The following is a 27074-nucleotide window of genomic DNA, read 5'->3' on the forward strand; positions in this document are numbered from 1 at the left end:
TTTCTAAGTGCTGGTTAGTATATAGGGAAAAAAATAGAAAAGTTTATTCCTTCCGTTTCACAACTTTCAAATGATGTGAATTAATTTGTTTGCTAATTCACCTAAACTAAAAAGAGCAGGTTTTTTTCCATTTTGTGACATTCTTTCACATATAGAACTACCAGAACTGGAACACATCTCAAAATGCCCTAATTAAATCTGAAGAAACACTTTTTAAGTTGGAGGATAAAGTAAACTCAAAAACACGGAGGAGGGCTTCCCTGGTGGTGCAGTGGTTGAGAGTCCGCCTGCCGATGCAGGGGACACGGGTTCGTGCCCCGGTCCGGGAAGATCCCACATGCCGTGGAGCGGCTGGGCCCGTGAGCCATGGCTACTGAGCCTGCGCATCCGGAGCCTGTGCTCCGCAACGGGAGAGGCCACAACAGTGAGAGGCTCGCGTACAGCAAAAAAAAAAAAAAAACAAAGAAAACACAGAGGACAACATCAGGACTGAAAGCAGTTTGTTGTACTCAGGGACTGAGCTACTCACATATATCACTCAAGTCAGGACGTGAGAGCAAGTCACAAAGCTTGGCTAAGGCAAGGTGGGCCGTCTGGATTCTTCCCTCTGCTTGCATTCAAACGCCCCTACTTGCCCCTATTTATTCCTGATTTGTTTATATTCATAGTCAACTTCTTGGCTCAGGCACTGGGCTCATTGTGATGAACTTGATACCGATATCTGACTCCCAGGAAAATTCTGATGGCTCTCATTCCAACCAAGGGACAATCTCTTCGTCTCACCAGTAACTGAGTGAAAGGATCCTGTTTAGAGATGAGGAGAAAACTAGTCCCAGGAAACATTAAGTGACAGACCCTCGGTAGGAAAGCTGAGTGGCAGAGCACAACCTAGAATCCTTACTCTTACGGACACTCACTCTCCTGTCTCAGACAATGTAAGTTGAAAAGACAAATGGGTTCAGGAGAAAAATAATCATTTGCCTTTTATGAACTATATAATAATGGATTCAAGGACAATTTCAGCAAAGAACAGTCTAGGTTATGGCTCAAAGACAGAAAATTGGTAAGTTTGGTCTATGACTAAAAAACTGTGATTGTAAGTGATCTACTAAAGAAGTTCGAAAACGAAATGAGCTGAGTTCTTGAAAACAGATATGAAAGGGCAACAATGCACTTTACGAGAAGAATTACATATATGAATCTCATGAGTTTGAGGTATCTGATCTACTGGGATATTTATTCTGAGTACTCAGAATATCATTACTATAGTTAAACATCTGGTAATTTGTGTTGTAACATTTGAGGACACTATAAAGCATGTGCACTATAAAGGATGTGTGGAGAGGCCACAACAGTAAGAGGCCCGCGTACCGCAAAAAAAAAAAAAAAAAAAAAAAGATAACGTAAACAAGAAAACAAAAAGAGCCATACCAATAATGCTCTTTAAGAATTAACAATATTTTGTTATTGGTCACCAATTGAATATTAAACTAGCAGAAAGTGATTTTTTTAAAAAGATACAGCAGAGCAAAAATAAAGATCCTAAAAGCTTTCAGAGAAGAAAAACAGAGATGGGACCCAAGTGGCTGGGAATTCAACCAGAAAAGCAGCAGAGGGAGGTCCCAGAATCAGAGCTGTGCTGCAGGCATTGGGGGCAACCAGTCCTTAACCAGAGCAGGAGAGGGGCCTCCAGGAAGGAAAAGAAGAGTTGAGACATAAATATAAACACTTGGGTACAAATCTATGGATGAATATATGACAGATCCGATGTAATGATCAGAAAGAAGTTAAGAAAAAAGACAAGTGAAGAAAAATCAAACCTTATACAGGCAAGGAAAATAACCACAGTACACTGACTTGGCTGTGAACATTGTTTACAGGGTTATAATGACATAAACACTGAATGCTGATTTAATTAAATTCTGTGATATAACAATATTTAGAAAGGATGGAGAAAGGAGAAGTTGAGGAGAAATATAGGGAATCCTTGTATAGTAAAGTCCTTGTATAGTAAAATCAATAGATATTATATAAAACTGATTTATCAAGAAAAAACAATTGTTTTTGGCTGTCATTAGCACTATTCAACAATTTTTCCAGCTTTCCTCTTTCCAAGTTGATAGCAGAATTGTTGGCATGGCTCGTGACTTACTTGGCCAGTGAAATGTTAGTGCAAGTGATATGATGGAAACTCAAAGAGCCAGGGTGTGATTTGCCCCTTTTCTTCCCTCCTGCCCAGTGACTGGGGATGTTCCAGAGGATGGATGTGCCACCAGCCTGGAGGCTGGTGTGGGGAGACATGGAGCCCAGTGGACCCACTTGGATTTGAAGGGTGTTGGTTATCTTGCTTTTCATGACTGATCCTGCATATTATTTAGAGTCTTGGAAGTAAATAACAAAAGGAACAGCTGAAAGAGTTGAAAATGGCCTGCTCGCAGGACTGTGGGGTGTGGACAGGTCAAACAGGAGACTGTCCCTTTTCATTTTAAACCTTGTACATCTATTTGATTAAAAAAAAAAAGCCATGGTACCTACAGAACATATATCTCAAGCAACCAGATGAATGTGCAAATGGAAATTCAAAGAGCAAGTGATTAGGGGAGAACAGGTATTCCCTGCTCCTCTCATTTCCATAGAGGGTAAGGAACTTCCACTCCACTCCCGAAGAAGGGGGGACACTTCCAGCTTCTTTTGGATGCAGCCAGGAGAGTGGAGTCACTTATCTGATTGGTGAGTTTGGGAAAAGCAAACTAGGCTCATCCCCATTGGGTCAATCTTTGCTTACATTTTTGAAGGCACCCTGCCTACGGGACTATTACTCTCTACTCCTCCATGCAGTCAGCCGGGCAGTCAGCAGGGGAGCGGGGGAAATCCTACAGCTACACAAGTGTGCTAGATTATTGTGTGACTAGGTGGGCAAGGCTGGCTAATTCAGGGGTGAAATATTAATAAGCTTGTTTGGCCAGAGGTCCAGAGCCATGTTTGCTAATCAGCTTTGTCGGTAATGATGCCAGTGTTTGAGATCTCCATATATCAGTTTCCTGTGTCCTATTTCTCAATGGGTTGAGAACTCAGAAGGAACTCCTTCAAAACATGAATATCAGTCATCACTCAACTCTGTAATCAGATTAATAACACACTATAAGGATAATGCCTTTTTTCTAGTTAGAAAAATACAGATGTGTAGAAAAAGTCTGAAAGATACATGCTTATCTATATTTTCTAATTTTTCTTCCCATATTACTTGGGTAATAAAAATGCTCAAATACTAGACTTAGAATTTAAAAGTAACATTATAAATTTACAGAGCATTGTTTCTTAGGATTCATGGTTATATCTGAATGATTTATCTAGATTGGCTTTGTTTTCATTTACCATCAGTTTCTTATAATTGGTATGCTTAGAAGAGCTTTGAAGAAAACATTACTTATGTGTCCAAAAGTTGGGTTATATCTGGTACTCTAAGTAGAGAAAGTACAGGCCAGAAGAACCACACTGTTCAAGTTTAGTTACATAGTTATGCTCTGATAAAGTAAAAAATAATTTAATTATGTATAATGACATCCATCCTGCAATGGCAATAAAATTTTCCATTATTTAATAACCTACTTCCATTTCTTTACCAATTGATTCCTCTTCTGTTTCTTCTACTTGAGATACATTTTCATTTGAAGTAACTTTAGGAGTTGTAGGCAATGATATTTCAGCGATTTGCGTAAGATTAGATAATTTCTCGTGAACTGAAATAACTCTAAAAATAACAAACATGCATGCATTTTACTTGAAAAGTTAAGTAAGGCATTCATTTATTCCCAGAATCAATAAAACATGTAAAGTAAGTCCTTAGTTATTTAACACTTAGATTTCTGGCATCCCCAAACATCATTCAATCATTCCTTCATTCAAGAGACATGAGAACAGAGACACAATTCTCACCTGCATAGTGTTTATGATCTAGTTATATGCTCAGACAGATTTATAATTATAAACTGGCAAAGACACAAAGCAAAAAAAAATGTAGACATCCAAAATATTTGCTTAAGATGAAAATAAAGAAAATAAATATCTACATGGGCAAAGAAACACCAGGCAATGACAGAAGATCTACTCCTACTTAAACTCAGTGCCACGCTCTGATTGGCTGGCTGGCCTGAAGCTAAGAATTAGGACAAGTCAGCAATGGCTCTAAGAGACGGGTCAACGAGCCCACACAGTGATATGTACTGTGTGGGGAGTGGGGGCAGGGAGAAGAATCAAGTAAAAAGGAAAAGCTAAAGCCGAGGAAGAGGGCAGAGGACGCACTGGCAATCGTGCGCAGGACAGAAAGCTTCTGGAGCCACGGTCCAGTGAACCATGGAGGCGCTGGAGACAGAGGTTAACTAGTGAATGCAGTCAGAAGCTGGAAAAGCATTGAAACAGCTGAGGGAGGCGAAGAGCCACCTGCAGGGCTCCCAGTGACTCTAGGATACAGGCACGTAGAGCGCAGGTGCGCACATATTCGTGCGTGGGTGTGCGGGTCTCCATGCAGGGGCGGAGGGAAATTTTTATGAAAATGAAGGAGATGATGCAAAAAAGCAAAACGACATCAGGAGCAAATGCAGGAACATCGATTTCCCCAGTTTCCCGCAGCATGCTCTTCCTTTGCCTTCTATAGGCTGATCAACAAGAGCAATTCCCCATAGACTGATCGTGACCCTCATAAGAACACAAGGAACTCCACCCTGGGTGGGAGAAATACTGTCACCAAGGGATGAATCAGATGAACGTTTGTCAGGCAACTTCCTCTATGATAGCCTCAGTGACAGGGGCATGTCCCTAACTTTAGTCACCCTACCATTGATCATAAACACACGAAAATCCAGAACTTTTTGGAGTAAAACAAGAATCCTGTCAGTTTGATTACATTCTGCTCTGCAGAAATTATAATCATTTTCATCATGTGGTTCTGAAAAAAAAAATTCTGCCATGTTTCTGGATGTACAAGGAAAGAACATAATTTCCTAACTTTGTGGCTTAGCTGTGCTGGTATAGTCCTTTGTCTAAGATTTTCCACCATGACACTGAAAAAAATTTTAAAAAGGAAAAGAAAAAGAAAGTTGACTGAATAATTGAAAGTATGCCAGCTCTTGAAACATCTCTTGTTTTATTCTCTTTCATGGAGAGGCCAAAGAGAAAAGAGTTCTTCAAAATGGAAATCAAGGACCAGGAACCAGACTCTCCAGGTGAGGATGGAGAAGCGCCAAGTCCCTGCACTCAGTAGGTGGTGAGCAGGGCAAAGAGCTGACACTGACAGACACAGGAGGCCATGATGAGACTTGACACTTGCCCAGTGCTTTCAGCCTTTCAAAGTATCTGCATACGTTATACATGCATACAAAGTATATGCATACACTGTCTGGCCTGATCCTGACAGTAACTCCAAAAGGTAGGCAAAATATTATTCCCATCTCAGAAATGAGGAAATGGAGGCTGAGGTCGCAAGGGCAATGAACAATGGGATCAAAACTAAATTAACTAGGGCTTCCCTGGTGGCGCAGTGGTTGAGAGTCCGCCTGCCGATGCAAGGGACATGGGTTCGTGCCCAGGTCCGGGAAGATCCCACATGCCACGGAGCGGCTGGGCCCGTGAGCCATGGCCGCTGAGCCTGCGCGTCCGGAGCCTGTGCTCCGCAACGGGAGAGGCCACAGCAGTGAGAGGCCCACGTACCGCAAAAAAACAAAACTAAATTAACTAAGCAAAGAAAAAAAGAGAAAAACAAACAAGGAATTTGGTAAGGTGAAATCAGAAAAGAGAGAAACCAGGCATGAGCAGAAATTAGAGTCTCCATCCCCGGTTTGAAGGAGAGGGAGGAAAACAGAGTGGCTGACGCAGAGGCTTTTGACTTGGGGAACAATATAAAATAGGACTGGTCAAAGAGGAAAGGGTGAGACCAGGATGGTGGTGGAGTCTGGGCTTAATTTTGCAACTTAATACAGAGCCACATTAAGTTCTTTTTAAAACACACCCCAAACTACAGGCAAAATATAGTACAGACAACATCTTTGTACTGTCTGTAATCTTTATGAAGTACCTGAAACCATTCCTCCAACAACTCTAGGTCCTATTATTATTATTCCCATTTTACTGATGACGAGACTGAGGCACAGAGAGGTTAAGTAACCTGGTCAAGTTTGCTGAGATAGGAAGATACGAAGGGGCACAACCAGCATTTGAACCAAAACAGGCTGAATTCAGAGTTCATGCTCTTACCCACTGCAATATCATACTCTGCTAAGTAAAAGGAAGACTTTTCCAAAAATGTCTTCTAAAAGTTCGCCTGTGATTTACCTTGTATATTACTGAAACAGTCAATATTATGAAAGTATCAGCAAAGAGCTGTGGATAATCCATCTTTACTTGCCTGTTTAGTGGAACCCAGAAAGAGCCAACATATACATTGTTGTAAGCAGTAGATGTAACATCTGAAATATTCAGGGGCTTCATATTATAGGCATACAACAATAACACCTATAAGAAAGTTAAAAGACATATAAAATGTTACATCAAACTTACACTTTGCCTCAAAAACTGCAGCATCGGTTCTCAAAATAGTGTCATTATACTTTAAAAGGTTTTTCTTTGGAAGAGAAAAATGAGGTTTTTTTGTTTGTTTGTTTCCAATTCACTTTAAAGAGAAATGATATAAATAAGAATTGTGCAAAGGTTATGAGATGAAAATAAATGCTAGTTGGTACCAAGGTTATATTATTTTTGATGACTGACACTTCTTACTGCAGTTAAGTTTAAATTTCAGCCTCTGAAGGCCCTCTGCAACAAGTTCTAATGTATATTGTACCTGGTGAATATCCAACTTTGTTTCTTGTTCCTTCTCCATATGCCCCTTTCCCATCGGTGGTCATAGGTACGTTTGTGCATTCACTTATGCTGTTCCCTTCCTGTTCTCTCCGTGTATTCCAACCACACACAACTTACCAGCCCCCATCTCTAAGATGAAACTTCTCCTAATGACTCATGCTTTAGTAATTTCCCTGATGTTTGAACTCTGAAAATTCTTAGAGTCAGTCCCACACTCTACAGCACCTATTTACAATCATGAATTCACAGAATTTGAGATTCAGAGGACCTTAGAGGTGGTCTGCTTTAAGTCCTTCCAAGAAAGCTGAGGTCCAGAGCTGACAGCCAAAATTAACTAATTAAATGTATGCATTTATCTCCGCTTCCTCACAAATCAAACTAAAATAAGAGTAAAGGGATTTTGGGAATTCCTGGCAGTCCAGTGGTTAGGACTCTGTGCTTCCACTGCAGGGGGCATGGGTTTGATCCCTTGTGGGGGAACTAAGATCCTGCAAGCCACCTGAAGTGTGGCCAAGAAAAAAAGAATGAAGGGATTTTTTTTTCTTAAAGGCATAAATCCACAAAGACAGAAGCAAGAGAGAAAATGAAGCAGATGAGAGATGTTAGCAACATTTTGAAAGCACCTGAAACATTTGAAAGCACCTCTGCTTAGTCAGCAGAGAGGAGAGGCTGTGTCCCACCTGCCTTCAGAGGGGCTGCCAACAACAAGCACGACCAAGAACCTCGAAAGCCTTGGGGACAACCTCCCTCCCATCCCTTCTCCGAGTCCATCCAACCAGGAGACTCCCTCCCTCCTTCCCTGCCTCTCCTCTGCTAGCCAAACTTCTTCCATTTTTCTCTCTGCTGAGGTTAAATCAAAGATCTATGCTCAGAAGGGACATTAGATTCCAGAGGTGGGGTGCTGAACTGAAAACGTTGGAATGAAGTGAAAGTCTATATTCTGAACAAGAGACATCCCTCTACCCCACTCCAGCCCCTGCCCAGAACACATAGAAAACTAAGCAGTAGTCTAAAAGAGTCCTCTTTGGGGAAATTTACCAGATGAAGAGAAAAGACCTACAGATACTGACATTTCAGGATCCACCAATGAAGCTGCTAGCTCCCACAGTCACCCGGCAATGAGGCTAAAAGCCCATAAGCCTGACTCAGTATGCTTCTCAGTGCCTCAAACATGAACAGACAGCCAAGGATCACTAGACATGAAATGAAAGGTAGAGACCAAAACTAATGTAAGAAAAGAATTTGGAGAATCAAATACAAGATAGAGAGCAGAAGAAAACATCACTGAAACCATAATTAATATCCTCAGAGAGAGAAAGGCCAATATTGCATCTATGAAATAAGAACACAGTGCTATTAAAATGAAAGAGGATAAGAGAAGTAAACATTCAATCTAATAGGCTCAATATCTGAATAACAGAAATTCCAGAAAGTGCAGAGATCATCAGAGGGAGGAAATTATCAAAGAAAAACGTCTCCACGAACTGAAGAATATACTTCACATATTGAAAGGGGCACCCTAAGAATCCAGCACAATACCCACACCAAGGCACATCATGGAATTTTAGAACACAGGGGACAGAGGGCAGATCCTCAGAGTTTCCAGAGGAAAAAAGTCACAAAGAACTAGGAATCAGAATGGGAACAGAACTCTCAACAGCAGTGCAGGATTGCCAGAGATAATGGAGCAGTGCCACACACATTTTGAGGGAAAGTAATTTTCAACCTAGAATTCTATGCCTAGGCAACAATGAATTAAGCATTAAAATGATGCTTAATTTTTGTCAGACATAGAAGGCCTTAAACTCCTATGAAAGTTCAGGGTTAATTTTAGTCTGTTGCAACCTTGTTAATCATCTCGGGGACTGAAGTCATGGAATTATTCCTTGGCGAAACCTAAATAGCGATTGTAGCCCTGTTTTAGGGTCTGAAACACACAAAGAGGCAGCCAGCTAACCAGCATCTTTTGTAGAAAATGCGCGTGTTGATGATTTACATCGGAATTCTATTGTTACCTTCACTTCTCTCACTGAGTCTGGCTCACGCCTGGTTTTGACTACATGATCAGAGAGGTACAAAAGCCTCCTCTCCCAGGTAAGACAGCAGCTTTCTTGAAACCAAGATATCTCACCGTATTTCGGCAGTTCATGACCCACAGAGGACGTGTGTCCCGTGCAACTGAGAGAGGACCCAGGAAGCTGCTCCTGGGTATCTTGGTCTCTCCTTTAGTCTGAAATCAGAACTCACTTGAATAAAGGAGGTCAATATTTAAACAATAAAACACTAAACTCACTCGCATAGTTGTGAGCCAGAGCTCTGGAGCCGGGGTGCCTGGGTTCGCCTCCACCACTTACTGGCTGTGTGATCTTGGGCAAATTATTAAAACATTATGCTTCTGCTTTCTCATTTGTAAAATTAAGATATGGTAATCCCCATCCCATGGATCAGGGTGAGGATTGAGTGAGTCAACGTAAAGTGCTTTAAGCGGTATTTAGAGCATTACTGTTGTCATTTTTAGCCCCATGATCACTACTGGCTCCTTATCCTTCCTGGATACCTCATTTTCTATATTCTCTTGGACCTGCTGCTAATCCCAAACCAGCTTTCCATCTAATCCCCCAGCCTGTCCTCATCTAATCCACTTAGTTCTTAGTTGATAATAGTGCTTAGTTCTATTCCCAACTTGTCTTTACTCCTCAAGGATAAGTTATATAACCTTGCATACTCAGGACTGGATTCTTCAGGAGGCAATGCGCCCATGATAAAATTTCCAGTGTTCCTTTATTCACTTCTGAAAATACTCTTTTCTTTCAATGGAAAGAAGTGATATGGTTTTGACGAACACTGAGGAATACTATATTTAAAACTGCCTTGTATGTTCATCATTATCAAGTAGGATTTATCTCAGGGATGCAAGGATGATTCAGTATTTGCAAATCAATGTGATGCACCACATTAACAAACTGAAGAATAAAAATTATATGATTATCTCAATAGATGCAGAAAAGGCTTTTGACAAATTCAATGTCCATTTATGATAAAAACTCTCAACAGAGTGGGTATAGAGAGAACATACCTCAACATAATAAAGGCCATATATGACAAACTTACAGCTAACATCATGCTCAATGGTGAAAAGCTTTTCCTCTAAGATCAGCAACAAGATAAGGATGCCCACTATGACCACTTTTATTCAACACAGTATTTGAAGTCCTAGGCACAGCAATCAGATAAGAAAAGAAGATCAAAGGTATCCAAATTACAGAGGAAGGAGTAAAACTGTCACTGTTTGCAGATGACATGATCCTATATATAGAAATCCTAAAGACACCACAAAAAACTATTAGAACTCATAAATGAAGTCAGTGAAGTTGCAGGATACAAAATTAATATACAGAAATACACTGCATTTCTATACACTAACAATGAACTATCAGAAAGAGAAATTAAGAAAACAATCCTCTTTACAATTGCATCAAAAAGAATAAAATACCTAGGAATAAGTCTAACCAAGGAGGTAAAAGACCTGTACTCAGAAAACTAAAAGACACTGATGAAAGAAATTGAAAACAACAGAAACAAATGGAATGACATACTGAATTCATGGACTGGAAGAATTAATATTGTTAAAATGACCATATTACCCAAGACAATCTACAGATTCAATGCGGTTCCTATCAAAATACCAATGGCATTTTTCACAGAACTAGAACAAATAATTCTAAAATTTGTATGGAACCACAAAAGACTTCAAAGAGCCAAAATAATCTTGAGAAAGAAGAACAAAGCTGGAGATACCATGCTCCCTGATTTCAAATTCTACTACAAAGCTATAGCAATCAAAACAGTATGGTACTGGCCCCCAAACAGACACATAGACCAATGGAACGGAATAGAAATAAACCCAGAAATAAACCCACACTTATACGGCCAACTAATCTACAACAAAGGAGGCAAGAATATACAATGGGGAAGAAAAAAACCTCTTTAATAAATGGTGTTGAGAAAACTGGACAGCTACATGCAAAAGAATCAAACTAGACTACTCTCTCACACCATATACAAAAATAAACTCAAATGGATTAAAGACTTAAATCTAAGACCTGAGGCCATAAAACCCCTAGAAGAAAACACAGGCAGTATGATCTTTGACATTGGTCTTAGCAATGTTTTTTTGGATCCATCTCCTCAGGCAAGGGAAACAAAAGCAAAAATAAACATATGGGACTACATCAAACTAAAAATCCTCTGAACAATGAAGGAAACTATCAACAAAAGGAAAAGACAGCCTACTGAGTGGGAGAAGATATCTGCAAGTGATATACCTGATAAGGCATTAGTATCCAAAATATACAAAGAACACATGCAACTCAAGCTCAAAAAAAGCAACAAACAAACAACCTGGTTAAAAAATGGACAGAGAATCTGAGTAGACATTTTTCCAAAGAAGACATACAGATGGCCAACGGGCACATGAAAAAATGCTCAACATCAAACATTAATAGGGAAATGAAACTCAAAACCACAATGCTCACCTCACACCTGAAAGAGTGGCTATTATAAAAAAGAACAAATAACAAGTGCTGATGAGGATGTGGAGAAAAGGGAAGTCTCATGCACTGTTGGTAGAAATGTAAATTAGTGCAGCCACTATGGAAAGCAGTATGAAGGTCCCTCAAAAAATTAAAGATAGAACTACCATATGATCCAGCAATTCCACTTCTGGAAAAAACACTAATTCAAAACAATATATATACATACATATATATATATATATATATATATACACACACACATATATATATATGTGTGTGTATATATATATATATACACACACACATATATAGTTATCAATATATCAATCAATCAATCAAATATTTCTCAGCCATAAAAAAATAACAAGATCTTGCCATTTGGGACAACATGGATGGACCTAGAGGGTAGTATGCTAAGTGAAATAAGTCAGATGGAGAAAGACAAATACCACATGATTTCACTTACATGTGGACTCTAAAAAACAAAACAAATGATCAAATGTAACAAAACAGAAACAGACTCATAGGTACAGAGAATAAACCTGTGGTTGCCAGAGGGGAGAGGGGTTGGGGGGATGAGTGAAATCGATGGGGGGAGATTAAGAGGTACAAACTTGCAGTTTCAAAATAAATGAGTCACAGGGATGTAATATACAACATAGGAAATATAGTCAATACTACTGTAACAACTTTGTATGGTGACAGATGATAACTAGACTTTTCATGGTGATTATTTTGTAATGTGTACAAATGTGGAATCATTATGTTGTACACCTGAAACTAATACAATATTGTAAAACAATTTTACTTCAATTAAAAAAAAAAAGAAAGAAAGAAAAAGAAAAAATCGTCTTGTCCTCACAGCCCAGGAAGAGTGAAAGACGAATCCCTCTTCCACTAGATAGAGCTGATTTGTAATTTCCTCATCTTGATATCTTAATCACCTAACAAAATGCTTGGCACATAGTATGCACTCAATAAATACTTTATTCATTAGTTAGTAAGCAGTTGAGCTATATGTGGTTTGTAAAGAAATCAATATTAAGAATGAAAAGACTTAGGTTCCATTCTTATTTTTGTCACTAATGAGTTGTGGTATTGGTCAAGTCATTTTACCTCTGTGGAACTTTTCTTCCTCATCTGTAAAATGAGAATGTCGATTAAGTGTTCTCCTAGTTTCCTTTCAGTTCTGACATTTGACCTGGGTGATACCAAAAGTCAGAGGTTACCAATAGAGCCCACTATATAAACTGGCAATGGAGTACCTTCTTGGAGAGTCATCATGAGAGCTGTAAGTTCACTGGTAGCACCAGCCTAGACCAGTGCTTCTCAGCCTTAAGTGTGCATACATTACTTGCACATTCTAAACTGTGCAAGTAAAACGAACATTCTGATCCAGTGGGTCTGAAGTGAGACCTGAGATTCTGCACTTCTAATGAGCTTCCAGGGGATGCCAGCGGGGCTGTTTCCTGACCACACTCTGCAAGGGCCAGGGACTATCAGATGCCTGCCTCATTTATGCAGCTTCTGTCTTCCCCAGCTTCCAGAAGCTGGATGTAATTTTGGGCCCCATCTGCAGGACCAGGCTCTAGTTAATCACTTAGCCAACAAGTCCCAGAATCCAGAGGACCTCAGAGGGAGGTCCTGGGCATCTGTATGATCTCTAAGTTATAGCACTCCTGACATCCAAGTTGATAACATTGGGCTTTTGCTTTTGTTAAGACTTGATAATTTTCCCAGGAACCCTAGCTCATCTTTCACTACCCAGCTAGGCCTGAGCTTGTCTTGAATGCACAGCCTGTTTCTTTGGGACCCTGAAATACAGTCTTGCTCTTCTTAGGGATTTAAAGCCCTCCAGAAAAGAGCAGTGGCTCCATATTTCTTGTTCCCAGACTGGCTGGACTTCTGAATAAACTTATCTCCAAGAACTATTTCAGCTCTATCCAAGTTTCTGTTTTTACTTTGCCAGATGGAGTCTTCCTTTTCAGTGCTTTGCTTGATCAGACTTCTTGCACTTGATCATGCTTGTCTGCCTACATCTTCTGTGGCCTCTGAAGAACATGCCTTGGGCTGTCCAGCTGCCTTCAACACAACAGCCTTTGTGGTCGTTTGCTTCCCTCCAACTCAACAATGTGTTGAGTTGCTCCAATCCTGATTCATTGTCAACTAGCATTCCCCCATCCTGGGTCTCAGTTTCCTCTTGTAAAATGGGGCTAATGATAATACTCGGCCGTTTGGATCCATGGGTTCGGCATCCGTGGATTCAACATCCCGTGAATCGAAAATATTTTTAAAAATCCAGAAAGTTCCAAAAATGAAAATTTGAATTTGCCATGTGCTGGTAACTATCTACATAACATTTACATTGTATTAGGTTTTATAAGTAATGAAGAGATGATTTAAAGTATACAGGAGGATGTGCATAGTTTATATGCAAATACTATGTCATTTTATACAAAGGACTTGGACACCTGTGGATTTTGGTATCTGAGGGGGTTCTGAACCAATCCCCTGTGAATACTGAGGGACGACTGTACCTACGTCATAGAGTTGCTGTGAAGTTAATGAAGCAGAATACCTGGAACACAGTAAGCTCTACACTGGTGTTCATTATTGCTATTGTCTTATGGGTTTCATGAGCTTCACCCAGTTTTTCCAACATTAAACTCTACACTAAAGGTCTAAGATAATAACTAGATGAATACTCACATACATGAATATTTAAAGCATCACACAAATTTCAATGTTGTCTTCTGAAAACATAGACTCTAAGGTCTGAGAAGATCTAGCCCTCCCAAGTCAGCGTTTCCTGATTTGGTAGCTGAGATTTACGGCAGCAACTGAATCTTTTATCATGACCCAATACATACATACTCACTTTCAAAGGGGGAAAAATGTCCCTGAACTAAGATAGGAAAACTGTGTGTTCTGGGGGCTTCCCTGGTGGTGCAGGGGTTAAGAATCCACCTGCCATTGCAGGGGACACAGGTTTGAGCCCTGGTTCAGGAAGATCCCACATGCCGCAGAGCAACTAAGTCCGCGCACAACTACTGCGCCTACGCTCTAGAGCCCGTGAGCCCACGTGCCATCACTACTGAAGCCCACACACTTAGAGCCTGTGCTCCACAACAAGAAAAGCCACCCCAATGAGAAGCCTGCGCACCAAAACGAAGAGTAGCTCCCATTCGCCACAACTAGAGAAAGCCCACACGCAGCAATGAAGACCCAGTGCAGACAAAAATTAATTAATTAATTAAAAAAAAACTTGTGTGTTCCGTGCCTTTGTGGCTTACGCAAATCACTCAAGCAACCTGTTTAAATCAGAATTTGTTAGTTGGTGCTCCACTTCTAATCTCTGTCTGACACCAGTTCATGCGCCCATGCTAATTGTCAGACATGGCTGTTGATTCATGAAACCTCGTTATTCTAATTATCAGCCACAGATGCAGTCTTAACATTAACTCCCAAGATCATCCTGCCCCAGACTGATAGGGATGTGATATTTCTACAAGCTTGTGAAATGAACTTTATACTTTGTTCCTCATTTTTTAAAACTAACTATTTGGGTAAACAGTCTGTTTCCCAACAATGTCACCCTTCCACACCCTTTCTGAATGGATATACTCTTTTATCACACCTTGTTGGTTCTCTTGCCAGCAAGTAAAGAAATTCTTCAGGATGCCGAATGTCAATCTAGAAATGTTCTTTTTAACAGTATCTGTCATGAAACAAAAGTTTCAGAAAACAACGTTTTCACTTACTGTGTGTGATGCATTCTGATATTGCCTTCTTATATTTAATTTCTTTAAAAAGATACTATTCATGACACACTATATTGACTCCATGACCCATGAGTATTCTTGGAACTTTGGTTTGAAAACTACTGCACTAAATTCCCCCAAAGAGACCACAGATTTATTATTTTAAAATGTACATGAAATATCTGGCAAGGATTGGGTATGGAAAGGGTGGGAAGGAGAGTACTTTCAAAATATGAGAAATAGCATTAAATGTTTCTGGGGAGTGATGTGTTCAAGTTTCTCTTTTTTGTATGAGTAGGAGGGATGTATAACTGACCAAGAGTTAGCAGCAGGTTGCCAGCCTAAGGAAGAAGAATGAAGAGGCTATTGGGAGAAGCGTGCTTGAGAGCAAAGAGAGGTGGGCTCTGGAGGTTTCCCCACCTGACACGGTTCACACGAGGCAAGGAGCAGCAGAAGTTACCAGAGCCATAGCTAGAGGGGACAGCGCTCAAGAGGTAGGAAGTACAGGGCCAGACCATGGTAGGAGGCAAAAAACACAGATAAAAAGTACTGAATAGGGTAAAACTATATGGCAAATGTTTTATGGGAAAGAGCCTGAGGCTCTTCTTAGAGACAGCAGTAATCAAAGGAGTGCTATAGTGGAAGGTTCCTCTGCAAAAGGTGGTAGTTAGACCCCCGTCCCATTTTTAAAAGCTTGACTCTTCAAGACTCTCCTAGAATCGGAATCACTGTTCTACCTCCCAGAGTTCAGGCATTGATACTGAACTGCTCCCAAATACTTGCCCCCTTTCCTGCTCCCCAGTTAGACCTGTTGCAAATGTCTATACATGTATATGAACATAGATATGGATACAGATATAGAGTTAGATAAAGATAATAAACATTAAAATAAGGAGTTTCGTATGTGATACAAATTTGTAACCAGCATTTAGAGAGAAACTAAGTTTTTTCTCCTATTTGCTATGCACTTTAATTTTTGCTGGTTAGGCAGAGTTTACTCTCTCTTCTGCCCATTGTTGGCAGCTAAAGTGTGTATGAGGAGATATTGTTGGTAAACTTTAAAAGGTGCTTTAAAATAATGCTTACCAAGTGTATTACATGTGTATTTGAAGTTATTAAACTTTCAAACAGCATAATAATGTGAAAATCATTTCACATAAGAATAATAAATGATAACTACTGTTTAGGTCGAGGGTTTACACAATTATGTCTAGGGTACCCATGATACAGAAAAGTTAACTAATCTACTGAAGGTTACAAAATTACTAAGTAACAGAACTGGGATTCAAAACAGGAGTCTGATTTGCTCCATTCTGAGGGCTCTAGAGTCTGTGTTCTTAACCACTACACTAATGTAAGCAAAATAAATAAAAGAAAACCATTCCCAGTAAAACTGTGCAAGGACAAAGTCTCAAAAGTGGCTCATGAAAGAAGTCAGAATATTTTTAAAGCAACAACAATTTGACTCTCAAGAGAACAATGGAAATGAGTAGATGACATTCTGAATGTACTGAAAGAAAATAATTTCCAATCTTTAATTCTTTACTCCATAAAAATTCATTTCACAGATAAATGTAAAACAATGATATTTATCAGGCAAACAAAAATTGAGAGTGTTTGCCTCCAGAAGATGCTCACCACAAGAAATTCCAGAATATGTACTTCAACAGAAAGAAGTTGATCCTAAATGGAATGTCTAAAATGCAAGAGGGAGTAGAAAGCAAAGCAAATGATGAATATGTAGAAAATTCTAAAGGAAAATAACTCTTGTATAAAACAATTAAAAATAATATTTTGGTTAAAAAAAGAAAATGTACAATAATATCATTTAAGTCATTAGAGGAATAAAGATCATTCATTAACTTTAGACTGGGACTTCCCTGGTGGTCCAGTGGCAAAGAATGCAGGGACTTCCCTGGTGGTCCACCTTCCAATGCAGGGACACCGGTTCGATCCCTGGTCAGGGAACTAGGATCCCACATGGCGCGGTGCAACTAAACCCGTGCGCCACAACTACTGAGCTTGCGCGCCTCAACTAGAGACCACGCGCCACAAGCTACAGAGCCCATGCGCTCTGGAGCTCATATGCCACAAATACAGAGCCCACGCGCTCAGGAGCCCCAGAGCCACAACTAGAGACAGAAAACCCGCATGCCACAACTAGAGAGAAGGCTGCACACTACAATGAAGAGCCTGCGCACTGCAACGAAAAAAATCCCACATGCCTCAACGAAGATCCCATGTGCCGCAACTAAGACCTGACACAGCCAAAAATAAATAAATCTTTCAAAAAAAAAAAAAAAAGAAAGAAACTTTAGACTTTGATATGTTGTCCTGAGGGTAACCACTAAAAGCACAGCAAAAGAATGCATAATTTCAAAGTTCAGCGAGGACAAATGAATGAAAAAAGTAATCAATCCCAAAAAAGGGAGAAAGACAGAAAACCTGAGGAAAACAGAAAATCTGAGACAAGTGAAAACACAAAATAATATGGTAGATTTAAAACCAAATATATTATTATTTACATTAAGTGTGAATGGACTAACTTCTCTAGTCAAAATACAATATTGTCAGACTGTATTTTAAAATATCCAAGTGTATACCTTTATTTAAAAATACAATTAAGGGACTTCCCTGGTGGTCCAGTGGTTAAGAATCCACCTTCCAATGTAGGGAACTCGGGTTCGATCCCTGAGAACTAAGATCTCACATGCTGCGGGGCAACTAAGCCCGCATGCTGCAACTACTGAGCCCGTGCGCTTTGGAGCCTGCATGCCACAACTAGAGAGAAGCCTGTGCACTGCAATGAAGAGCCTGAGCACCGCAATGAAATATCTCATGTGCCACAACTAAGACTTGGCACAACCAAAGAAATAAATATTTTGAAAAAAAAATTAAAACACAAGTACACAAACGGGTTGAAAGCAAAAGGTTAGAAAAAGAAATATTATGAAAATAACAACCACAAGAAAGTCACTTTCCTCTAGTAATATCAAACAAGGCAGGCTTTATGAGGGAAATATCATTATTATGAAAAGGTCAGAAGTCACTGAATTCACCAAGAAGTCACAATGCTTATTAATCTGTTTGCACCTAAGAACAAAGCCTCCAATTAGGTAAAGTAAAATTTGACAGAACTACAAGAAAGAACAAAACAACAGCAATCTCAGTGAGAGAATTAAATGTTAAAATCTCAGTACAGTTGACTCTTGAGCACACGGGTTTGAACTGCACAGGTCCCACTTTATGAGAATTTTTTTCAATAAATACGTATGATTATACTACACAGTCCATGGCTGACTGAATCCAAAATGTGGATATGGAGAGCCAACTGTAAAGTTACACATAGATTTTCAACTGTGAGGAAGGTCAGCACCCTGACTCCTATGTTGTTCAAGGGTCAACAGTAATTGATTAAAAAAAAATAAATCCCACCGAGGCATGTGGGATCTTTTGTTTTGTTTTGATTTTCAAACAAAAATAGAAAAATCACCAAGAATATAGAGTATCTGAACAAGAATATACAAACTAACCTATTGGACATATATCAACACTGCCTCAACAACTGAGGAGAGCACATTCTTTTTAAGAGCAATGGAATATTTACACAATAAACACCTTCCTGGCAAAAAAAAAGCAAGCTTCGACAAATATCAATCATACAGAGCATTTTTTTTATTACCACAGAACAAAATAATCTACGAATAAATAACAAAAGATAACTAGAAAAGCTTCATATAGTTTGTAACTTAAGAAACATATGTTGAAATGACCCACAAGTCAAAGAAGAAATCACAATGGAAACTTTAAAAGTTATTTTTAACTGAAAGATAATGACAATACTATAATAAAACTTGTGGGATGAAGCCAAAGCAATATTTAGAGAGAAACTGATAGCCTTAAAATGCATAGATTAGAAAAGAAAGAACTAAATATTGAGCTAATATCTATCTCAAGAAGTCAGTAGTTAGGAAAAGAACACACACACACGAAAAAAACAGTAGAAGAAAGATATTTAGGGTTAACGAAATAAAACTAATTAATGAGAAATCTCTGGTGATAATGACCAAGAAAAAAATGCACAAATAAGCAATATAAGGTGTGAAAAGGGATACTTCACTACAAATACACCAGATAGCTTAAAAATATGAGAGAAATTTTAAATAAAATGGGAAAATTCCTAGAAAAAGCAACTTAAGCAAAACTGACTCAAGAAGAAATAGAAAATCCCAATGTTCTATAAACAGGGGTGATAGTTAGAATACTTAAAACTTGGTTTGACAAAGGCACTAACCATTACAACAGATATTAGCCCAGTCAGAACTGATACCAGCTCTGATAACCAGTACATTAGTACTATTGCTTAAAGACTGCCTCTAACTATGGAGAATTACATCACTAGTCTTATATTATCTCACAACAAAAACACAAGGGCTTTATTGATGAGCTCTCAGCAAATATCTGAGGAAAAAGGTTACTCCAAACTTACACAAACTTCACTATAGAACAGAAAAACACAGTTATATTTATCAACACATTTTATGAGCCTAGCAAAAGCCTCATACAGAAAATATCTGACAAGGATAGCACAAAAAGGAAAAATTATAGTCCAATATTACTCTTGAAAACAGTGGCAAAAATTCAATATGAAACATTAGCAAACTGAATCTAGTAAAATGAATACATCATGACCAATTTGAGTTTATCTCAGGAGCACAAGGCTGATTTAATATTATAAAATCAATTACTATATTAAAAGAGATAAATGATAAAATCCTCTTAATAGATACAGTAAAATATTCATGATAAAACTTCCTATTAAAGTGGCAATAGGAAAAAATTTCCTTAATGTGATAAAGGATAACTACAAAAAAATATTAAACATCATATGTAATGGTGACACATTGGAAAGTTTCTCTTTAAGTTCAGGAAAAAGGAAAATGATCAATATGAATCCAACTTTCCCAGGATCTCTTAATTATTTCACATTCATTCTGCTAGACAACATAGATTCTAAATTGCTGTATATTTCTGTCTATATGATAAGAAGATCTTCTCTACTCTTTAAGTTATAATGGCTTCATTAAACTTTATATCCAATTGTAAGATTTAGCTTTATAATTATATTACATACCATAGGTTCTGTTTCCTTTGGAGGTTTTTCCAGGGGAGGAATGTACCACTGAAAGCAAAGTTCTTTGTTTAAAGCTTGTGTTGCTACAACTGAGGACACCACATCTCCATATGATGGGCTGGCAAAGAGTTTTAATGATAAATTGGAATGTAGAGAACTGTCAGTTGTTCCTAACTGGGGAACAAAAAGAAACATCAGCTTAATTGCTGGTAATGAATTTATTCAATATTTAAAACATTCATTCAATTTTCATTCAATATTGACTATTGGAAAACTCGGGGAATCATCTCAGCTTGTTTTATGGATGTAGGTCTTAAAACTGCCCCTGATTACCACAGAGAAGATTCTTTTATAGAAAAAATTTATTTCAAAACCCAGTGAACTCAACAAATGTCTTCCACTTTGGTGAATATTCAAGAGTAAAGATCTAGAGGGAAAACGTCCATGCTATCATTTCAGTCTCAAGGTCACCATGTGGTCTAAGAACATCTTCTACTTTTCTTCTTGTTTATTCACTGGTGAATATACTGAGGGTTTGGTTACAATTTATTATCTACTTTCCAATAGCATTCTTTGCAGTACCATATGCAAAATAAGACAGAGTTTTTGCTCTAAGAGGTTAAAATCCATTACTCTCATTCCCTCTTTAAATGAATGTAGCTGATTTGTAAGTTTAGTCTTGGGGATCTGGGCCCAGCTCATCTGATGGAACTTGGTCCCTGAATCAGGAGTTTTCAAGAAACAAAAATGTGTAGACTGCAATTGGCAACTTCATAAAATATTTACTTAGATTTTTAAGGTAGCTAAGAAAGTAAAGCATGAATGCTATCAACAAAATAAGAGTCTAGCCAGAGAGATAATAATGCTGATAATAATATCTCAACTCTGTAAAGGCTTTTCTTCAATGGACTACAAATTATTTTCAAAATTAATTTCTTGTTATTCCCAAGATTACAGCATGGTAGCTGGAAAGCAGTTCTTCTACTAAACTCTTGACATCTAAGGTGTCTCAAAGGCTTGGTGACCAAAGGGAACATGTCAGTGGCTAGAAACAAATGCCTGGTGTTTCTATAACACTTTGTACCTTCCATTTCTGAGTCTATTCAAGACACAATAGAAGACTGTCAATGCAAAGTCTTCAAAATAAAAATAAAGAGAGAAATAAATACATTGACCTTTCAAGTTGTCTACCAATAAAAGAAAAAACATGTCTGGACTGAAAGGTAATATCAAAGGTGAAAACTATTTTAAAATATCTAGAGACTATCATAAAGGGATATGATAAGCCAGAATCCTCATTTATTAGTACTACGATGCTAAAAACATGACCAAAATGCATAATAAATAAGATTATTAGGGTTAAATAATCATTTAAAAGTGCTTAATAAAGATTAATTCTATGTCAGGCAGTTCACAAAAAATCAGGTAAATAATTGATTCAGAAAAAAATTCTCACATTTTTTCATATCTGAGCACCTTTCAGAGGTTCTGACTATTTTAGCAAAGAATTCATATTTAATAACTAGCTAAGTGGAGAAAAATAAAAAGCAAATACCTTCTATTTCAATATATATAGTGTTTATTAGCATGATGGCCTAATAATAATAAACTATAACAGAAATCAATATTAAAATAGGGCATTTAATTTTCTATTCACTTTTTAAAAACGTAGTATCTAATTGCGAATGGGATTAATTACATAAGCTAGTCGATGGGCTATACACTGAGTGCTTTTTTTTTTAGAAATTTCATGTAATGTCTGAAACATTTATATTAACATATTTCTATAAAAATAATCCAAAGAAAGTTTAGTATTAGTTGTTTTTTTTTGTTGTTTGTTTATACTGCAGGTTCTTATTAGTCATCAATTTTATACACATCAGTGTATACATGTCAATCCCAATTGCTCAATTCAGCACACCACCATCCCCACCCCACCGCAGTTTTCCCCCCTTGGTGTCCATACGTTTGTTCTCTACATCTGTGTCTCAACTTCTGCCCTGCAAACCAGTTCATCTGTACCATTTTTCTAAGTTCCACATACATGCGTTAATATATGATATTTGTTTTTCTCTTTCTGACTTACTTCACTCTGTATGACAGTCTTAAGATCCATCCACGTCTCAACAAATGACTCAATTTCATTCCTATTTATGGCTGAGTAATATCCTATTGTATATATGCGCCACCTCTTCTTTATGTCCATCTGTTGATGGGCATTTAGGTTGCTTCCATGACCTGGCTATTGTAAATAGTGCTGCAATGAACATTGGGGTGCATGTGTCTTTCTGAATTATGGTTTTCTCTGGGTATATGTCCAGTAGTGGGATTGCTGGGTCATATGGTAACTCTATTTTTAGTTTTTTAAGGAACCCCCATACTGTTCTCCAAAGTGGCTTTATCAATTTACATTCCCACTAACAGTGCAGGAGGGTTCCCTTTGCTCCACACCCTCTCCAGTATTTGCTGTTTGTAGATTTTCTGATGATGCCCATTCTAACTGGTGTGAGGTGATACCTCATTGTAGTTTTGATTTGCATTTCTCTAATAATTAGTGATGTTGAGCAGCTTTTCATGTGCTTCTTGGCCATTTGCATGTCTTCTTTGGAGAAATGTCTATTTAAGTCTTCTGCCCATTTTTGGATTGGGTTGTTTGTTTCTTTAATATTGAGCTGCATGAGCTGTTTATATATTTTGGAAATTAATCCTTTGTCTGTTGATTTATTTGCAAATATTTTCTCCCATTCTGAGGGTTGTCTTTTCATCTTGTTTATGGTTTCCTTTGCTGTGCAAAAGCTTTGAAGTTTCATTAGGTCCGATTTGTTTATTTTTGTTTTTATTTCCATTACTCTAGGAGGTGGATCAAAAAAGATTTTGCTGTGATTTATGTCAAAGAGTGTTCTTCCTATGTTTTCCTCTAAGAGTTTTATAGTGTCCAGTCTTACATTTAGGTCTGGAATCCATTTTGAGTTTATTTTTGTGTATGGTGTTAGGGAGTGTTCTAATTTCATTCTTTTACATGTAGCTGCCCAGTTTTCTCAGCATCACTTATTGAAGAGACTGTCTTTTCTCCATTGTATATCTTTGCCTCCTTTGTCATAGATTAGTTGACCATAGGTGTGTGGGTTTATCTCTGGGCTTTCTATCTTGTTCCATTGATCTATGTTTCTGTTTTTGTGCCAGTACCATATTGTCTTGATTACTGTAGCTTTGTAGTATAGTCTGAAGTCAGGGAGCCTGATTCCTCCAGCTCTGTTTTTTTCCCTCAAGGCTGCTTTGGCTATTCGGGGTCTTTTGTGTCTCCATACAAATTTTAAGATGATTTGTTCTAGTTACATAAAAAATGCCATTGGTAATTTGATAGGGATTGCATTGAATCTGTAGATTGCTTTGGGTAGTACAGTCATTTTCACAATATTGATTCTTCCAATCCAAGAACATGGTATATCTCTCCATCTGGTTGTATCATCTTTAATTTCTTTCATCAGTGTCTTATAGTTTTCTGCATACAGGTCTTTTGTCTCCCTAGGTAGGTTTATTCCTAGGTATTTTATTCTTTTTGTTGCAATGGTAAATGGGAGTGTTTCCATAATTTCTCTTTCAGATTTATCATCATTAGTGTATAGGAATGAAAGAGATTTCTGTGCATTAATTTTGTATCCTGCAACTTTACCAAATTCATTGATAAGCTCTAGTAGTTTTCCGGTGGCATTTTTAGTATTCTCTATGTATAGTATCATGTCATCTGCAAACAGTGACAGTTTTACTTCTTCTTTTCCAATTTGAATTCCTCTTGTGTCTTTTTCTTCTCTGATTGCCATGTCTAGGACTTCCAAAACTATGTTGAATAATAGTGGTGAGAGTGGACATCCTTGTCTTCTTCCTGATCTTAGAGGAAATGCTTTCAGTTTTTCACCATTGAGAATGTTTGCTGTGGGTTTCTCACATATGGCCTTTATTATGTTGAGGTAGGTTCCCTCTATGCCCACTTTCTGGAGAGTTTTTATCATAAATGGGTGTTTAATTTTGTCAAAAGCTTTTCCTGCATCTATTGAGATGATCATATGGTTTTTATTCTTCAATTTATTAATATGGTGTATTACATCCATTGAGTTGCATATATTGAAGAATCCTTGCATCCCTGGGATAAACCCCACTTGATCATGGTGTATGATCCTTTTAATGTGTTGTTAGATTCTGTTTGCTAGTATTTTGTTGAGGATTTTTGCATCTATATTCATCAGTGATATTGGTCTGTAATTTTCTTTTTTTGTAGTATCTTTGTCTGGTTTTGGTATCAGGGTGATGGTGGCCTCATAGAATGAGTTTGGGAGTGTTCCTTCCTCTGTAATTTTTTGGAAGAGTTTGAGAAGGATGGGTGTTAGCTCTTCTCTAAATGTTTGATAGAATTCACCTGTGAAGCCATCTGGTCCTAGACTTTTGTTTGTTGAAAGATTTTTAATCACAGTTTCAATTTCATTACTTGTGATTGGTCTGTTCACATTTTCTGTTTATTCCTGATTCAGTATTGGAAGGTTATACCTTTCTAAGAATTTGTCATTTCTTCCAGGTTGTCCATTTTATTGGCATAGAGTTCCTTGTAGTAGTCTCTTAGAATGCTTTGTATTTCTGTGATGTCTCTTGTAAGTTCTCCTTTTTCATTTCTAATTTTATTGATTTGAGTCCTCTCCCTCTTTTTCTTGATGAGTCTGGCTAGTGGCTTATCAATTTTGTTTATCTTCTCAAAGAACCAGGTTTTAGTTTTATTGATCTTTGCTATTGTTTTCTTTGTTTCTATTTCATTTGTTTCTGCTCTGATCTTTATGATTTCTTTCCTTCTGCTAACTTTGGGTTTTGTTTGTTCTTCTTTCTCTAGTTCCTTTAGATTGTTTACTTGAGATTTTTCTTGTTTCGTGAGGTAGGCTTGTATAGCTATAAACTTCCCTCTTAGAACTGCTTTTGTTGCATCTCATAGGTTTTGGATCATCATGTTTTCATTGTCATTTGTCTCTAGGTATTTTTTGATTTCCTCTTTGATTTCTTCAGTGATCTCTTGGTTATTTAGTAACGTATTGTTTAGCCTCCATGTGTTTATGTTTTTTACGTTTTTTTCCCTGTAATTGATTTCTAATCTCATAGTGTTGTGGTCAGAAAAGATGCTTGATATGATTTCAATTTTCTTAAATTTACTGAGGCTTGATTTGTGACCCAAGATGTGATCTATCCTGGAGAATGTTCCGTGCACACTTGAGAAGAAAGTATAATCTGCTGTTTTCGGATGGAATGTCCTATAAATATTTTTTATATTTATATTTATATTATGAATTTTATATTCACTTTAAAAAATATAATATCTAATTGCTAATGGGATTAATTACATAAGTTAGTCAATGGGCTATACACTGAGTACTTTTTATATGTTTGATTTATTGTTTGAAAGGAATGAAACAACAGACCTACCAGAAGCACTCTTGTTCACCACGTCCTATAACCAACAAATCACTTTGCACTAATGAAATATTTGACCTTACACAGTCTGTCACGGTCTAAACATGAATAACTCAGCACTGTGCAGCATTTTAATCATGTCCTTTTTGGTTTGGGGAATTTTTAATGTAATTTGTTTAGCACTTTTGTTTTTCCATCACAAAGCTTCAATAGACTTGACAACATACAGCTTCACAAAGCTGATGAGCATGACATGTAGCAATGATGGTTCTGGAAATGCATCTACTTCTTTGTGGAGGAAAAGCAGGTTGTATCAAAGTATGGAAAGAGTTTGACTGAAATAGCCTCCTGAGTGATTAAAGGCTCAAAAATGTTTTTATAAAAATCAGCCAAGCTTGGAGGATATTTTTTTAAAAATCCAAAGGCTTTATGCTCGTTTTCTGTCTACCCCAGTGAAACAAACACATGATTAGGTGGCTTGCACCTGTCAGGCAAGTGGCAGTGATCTCCGGAGCTGATTATCCTGGGAGAGTGTTACACTAATTATATCTGCCCCCCCCCCAAAAAAAGAGCAGGTGAAACAACTCTTTGATAATATTGCTACCATTCGAAATATCACATGTATTGATATTTACACTGTATTCAAGGTTGTACGTTTGCAGCATCATCCTTAGGAACTGGATAATGATGGGCTGCCCTTAATACTGAAATATTCAAGCAAAGCTCCTTTCAGAACAGTATTTACGAAATCACACATATTAGTTTCCAAACTCTTATAAAATATTCACAAGAATACATCCATTGAAACTATAGTTCTCAACCTTCCCATTCTCTCTCCCCTACTCCAAAACACCTGAAGCGTCTGGGACATGTGGCAGTAAACCTCAAGGTAGTCTCGGTCCCGAGGATGGGTGAACCAGACTCTGGTGTTAGATGGAAACGATGTAACCCCACTCCACAGTTTCCTGCACTGTGGAGGGCCAGACATCAATGATACATTCCTGGCCTTTCCACCTCCTCTCACTCCTCTCCCTCAAGAGAATTACTTCATTGGTGAATCTGAGAAAAAGAATTTTGAATATGCATTATTCTGCTCTCTCTGCTTATGAGCATACTGTTTGTAGGAAGTGAACAGTCTCTGCTCCTTCATGCAACAGATTTTAAAGGGTTTCTGTCCCCACAGATTTTAAGTAGGCCTGTAATGATCCCTCTCCCTGCCAAAACCCCCAAGCCTGGATTGGTAGAACTGTAAACTTTGCTAATCACGACTAGGGAGACCATTTACCAGTAAATATAAACCGTATCCTACAATATCAACTTTGTGATTCATAAAGTTGTATA

The 27074-nt window shown here is 37.9% G+C and overlaps 1 protein-coding gene across 1 annotated transcript in view; it reads right to left on the bottom strand.

Annotated features, from left to right (window-relative positions):
• The window catches only part of CFAP54 (cilia and flagella associated protein 54), a gene marked incomplete at its 5' end in the record, with an annotated part of 297105 nt that overhangs the window by 21758 nt on the left and 248273 nt on the right, over positions 1-27074 (bottom strand). The window contains 3 exon segments of the mRNA XM_079935999.1: positions 3610-3751; positions 6401-6507; positions 20286-20459. Coding sequence (XP_079792125.1) covers positions 3610-3751; positions 6401-6507; positions 20286-20459 — 423 coding nt within the window.

Source organism: Stenella coeruleoalba (assembly GCF_951394435.1).
Source record: "Stenella coeruleoalba genome assembly, chromosome: 11".
NCBI lineage: Eukaryota > Metazoa > Chordata > Mammalia > Artiodactyla > Delphinidae > Stenella > Stenella coeruleoalba.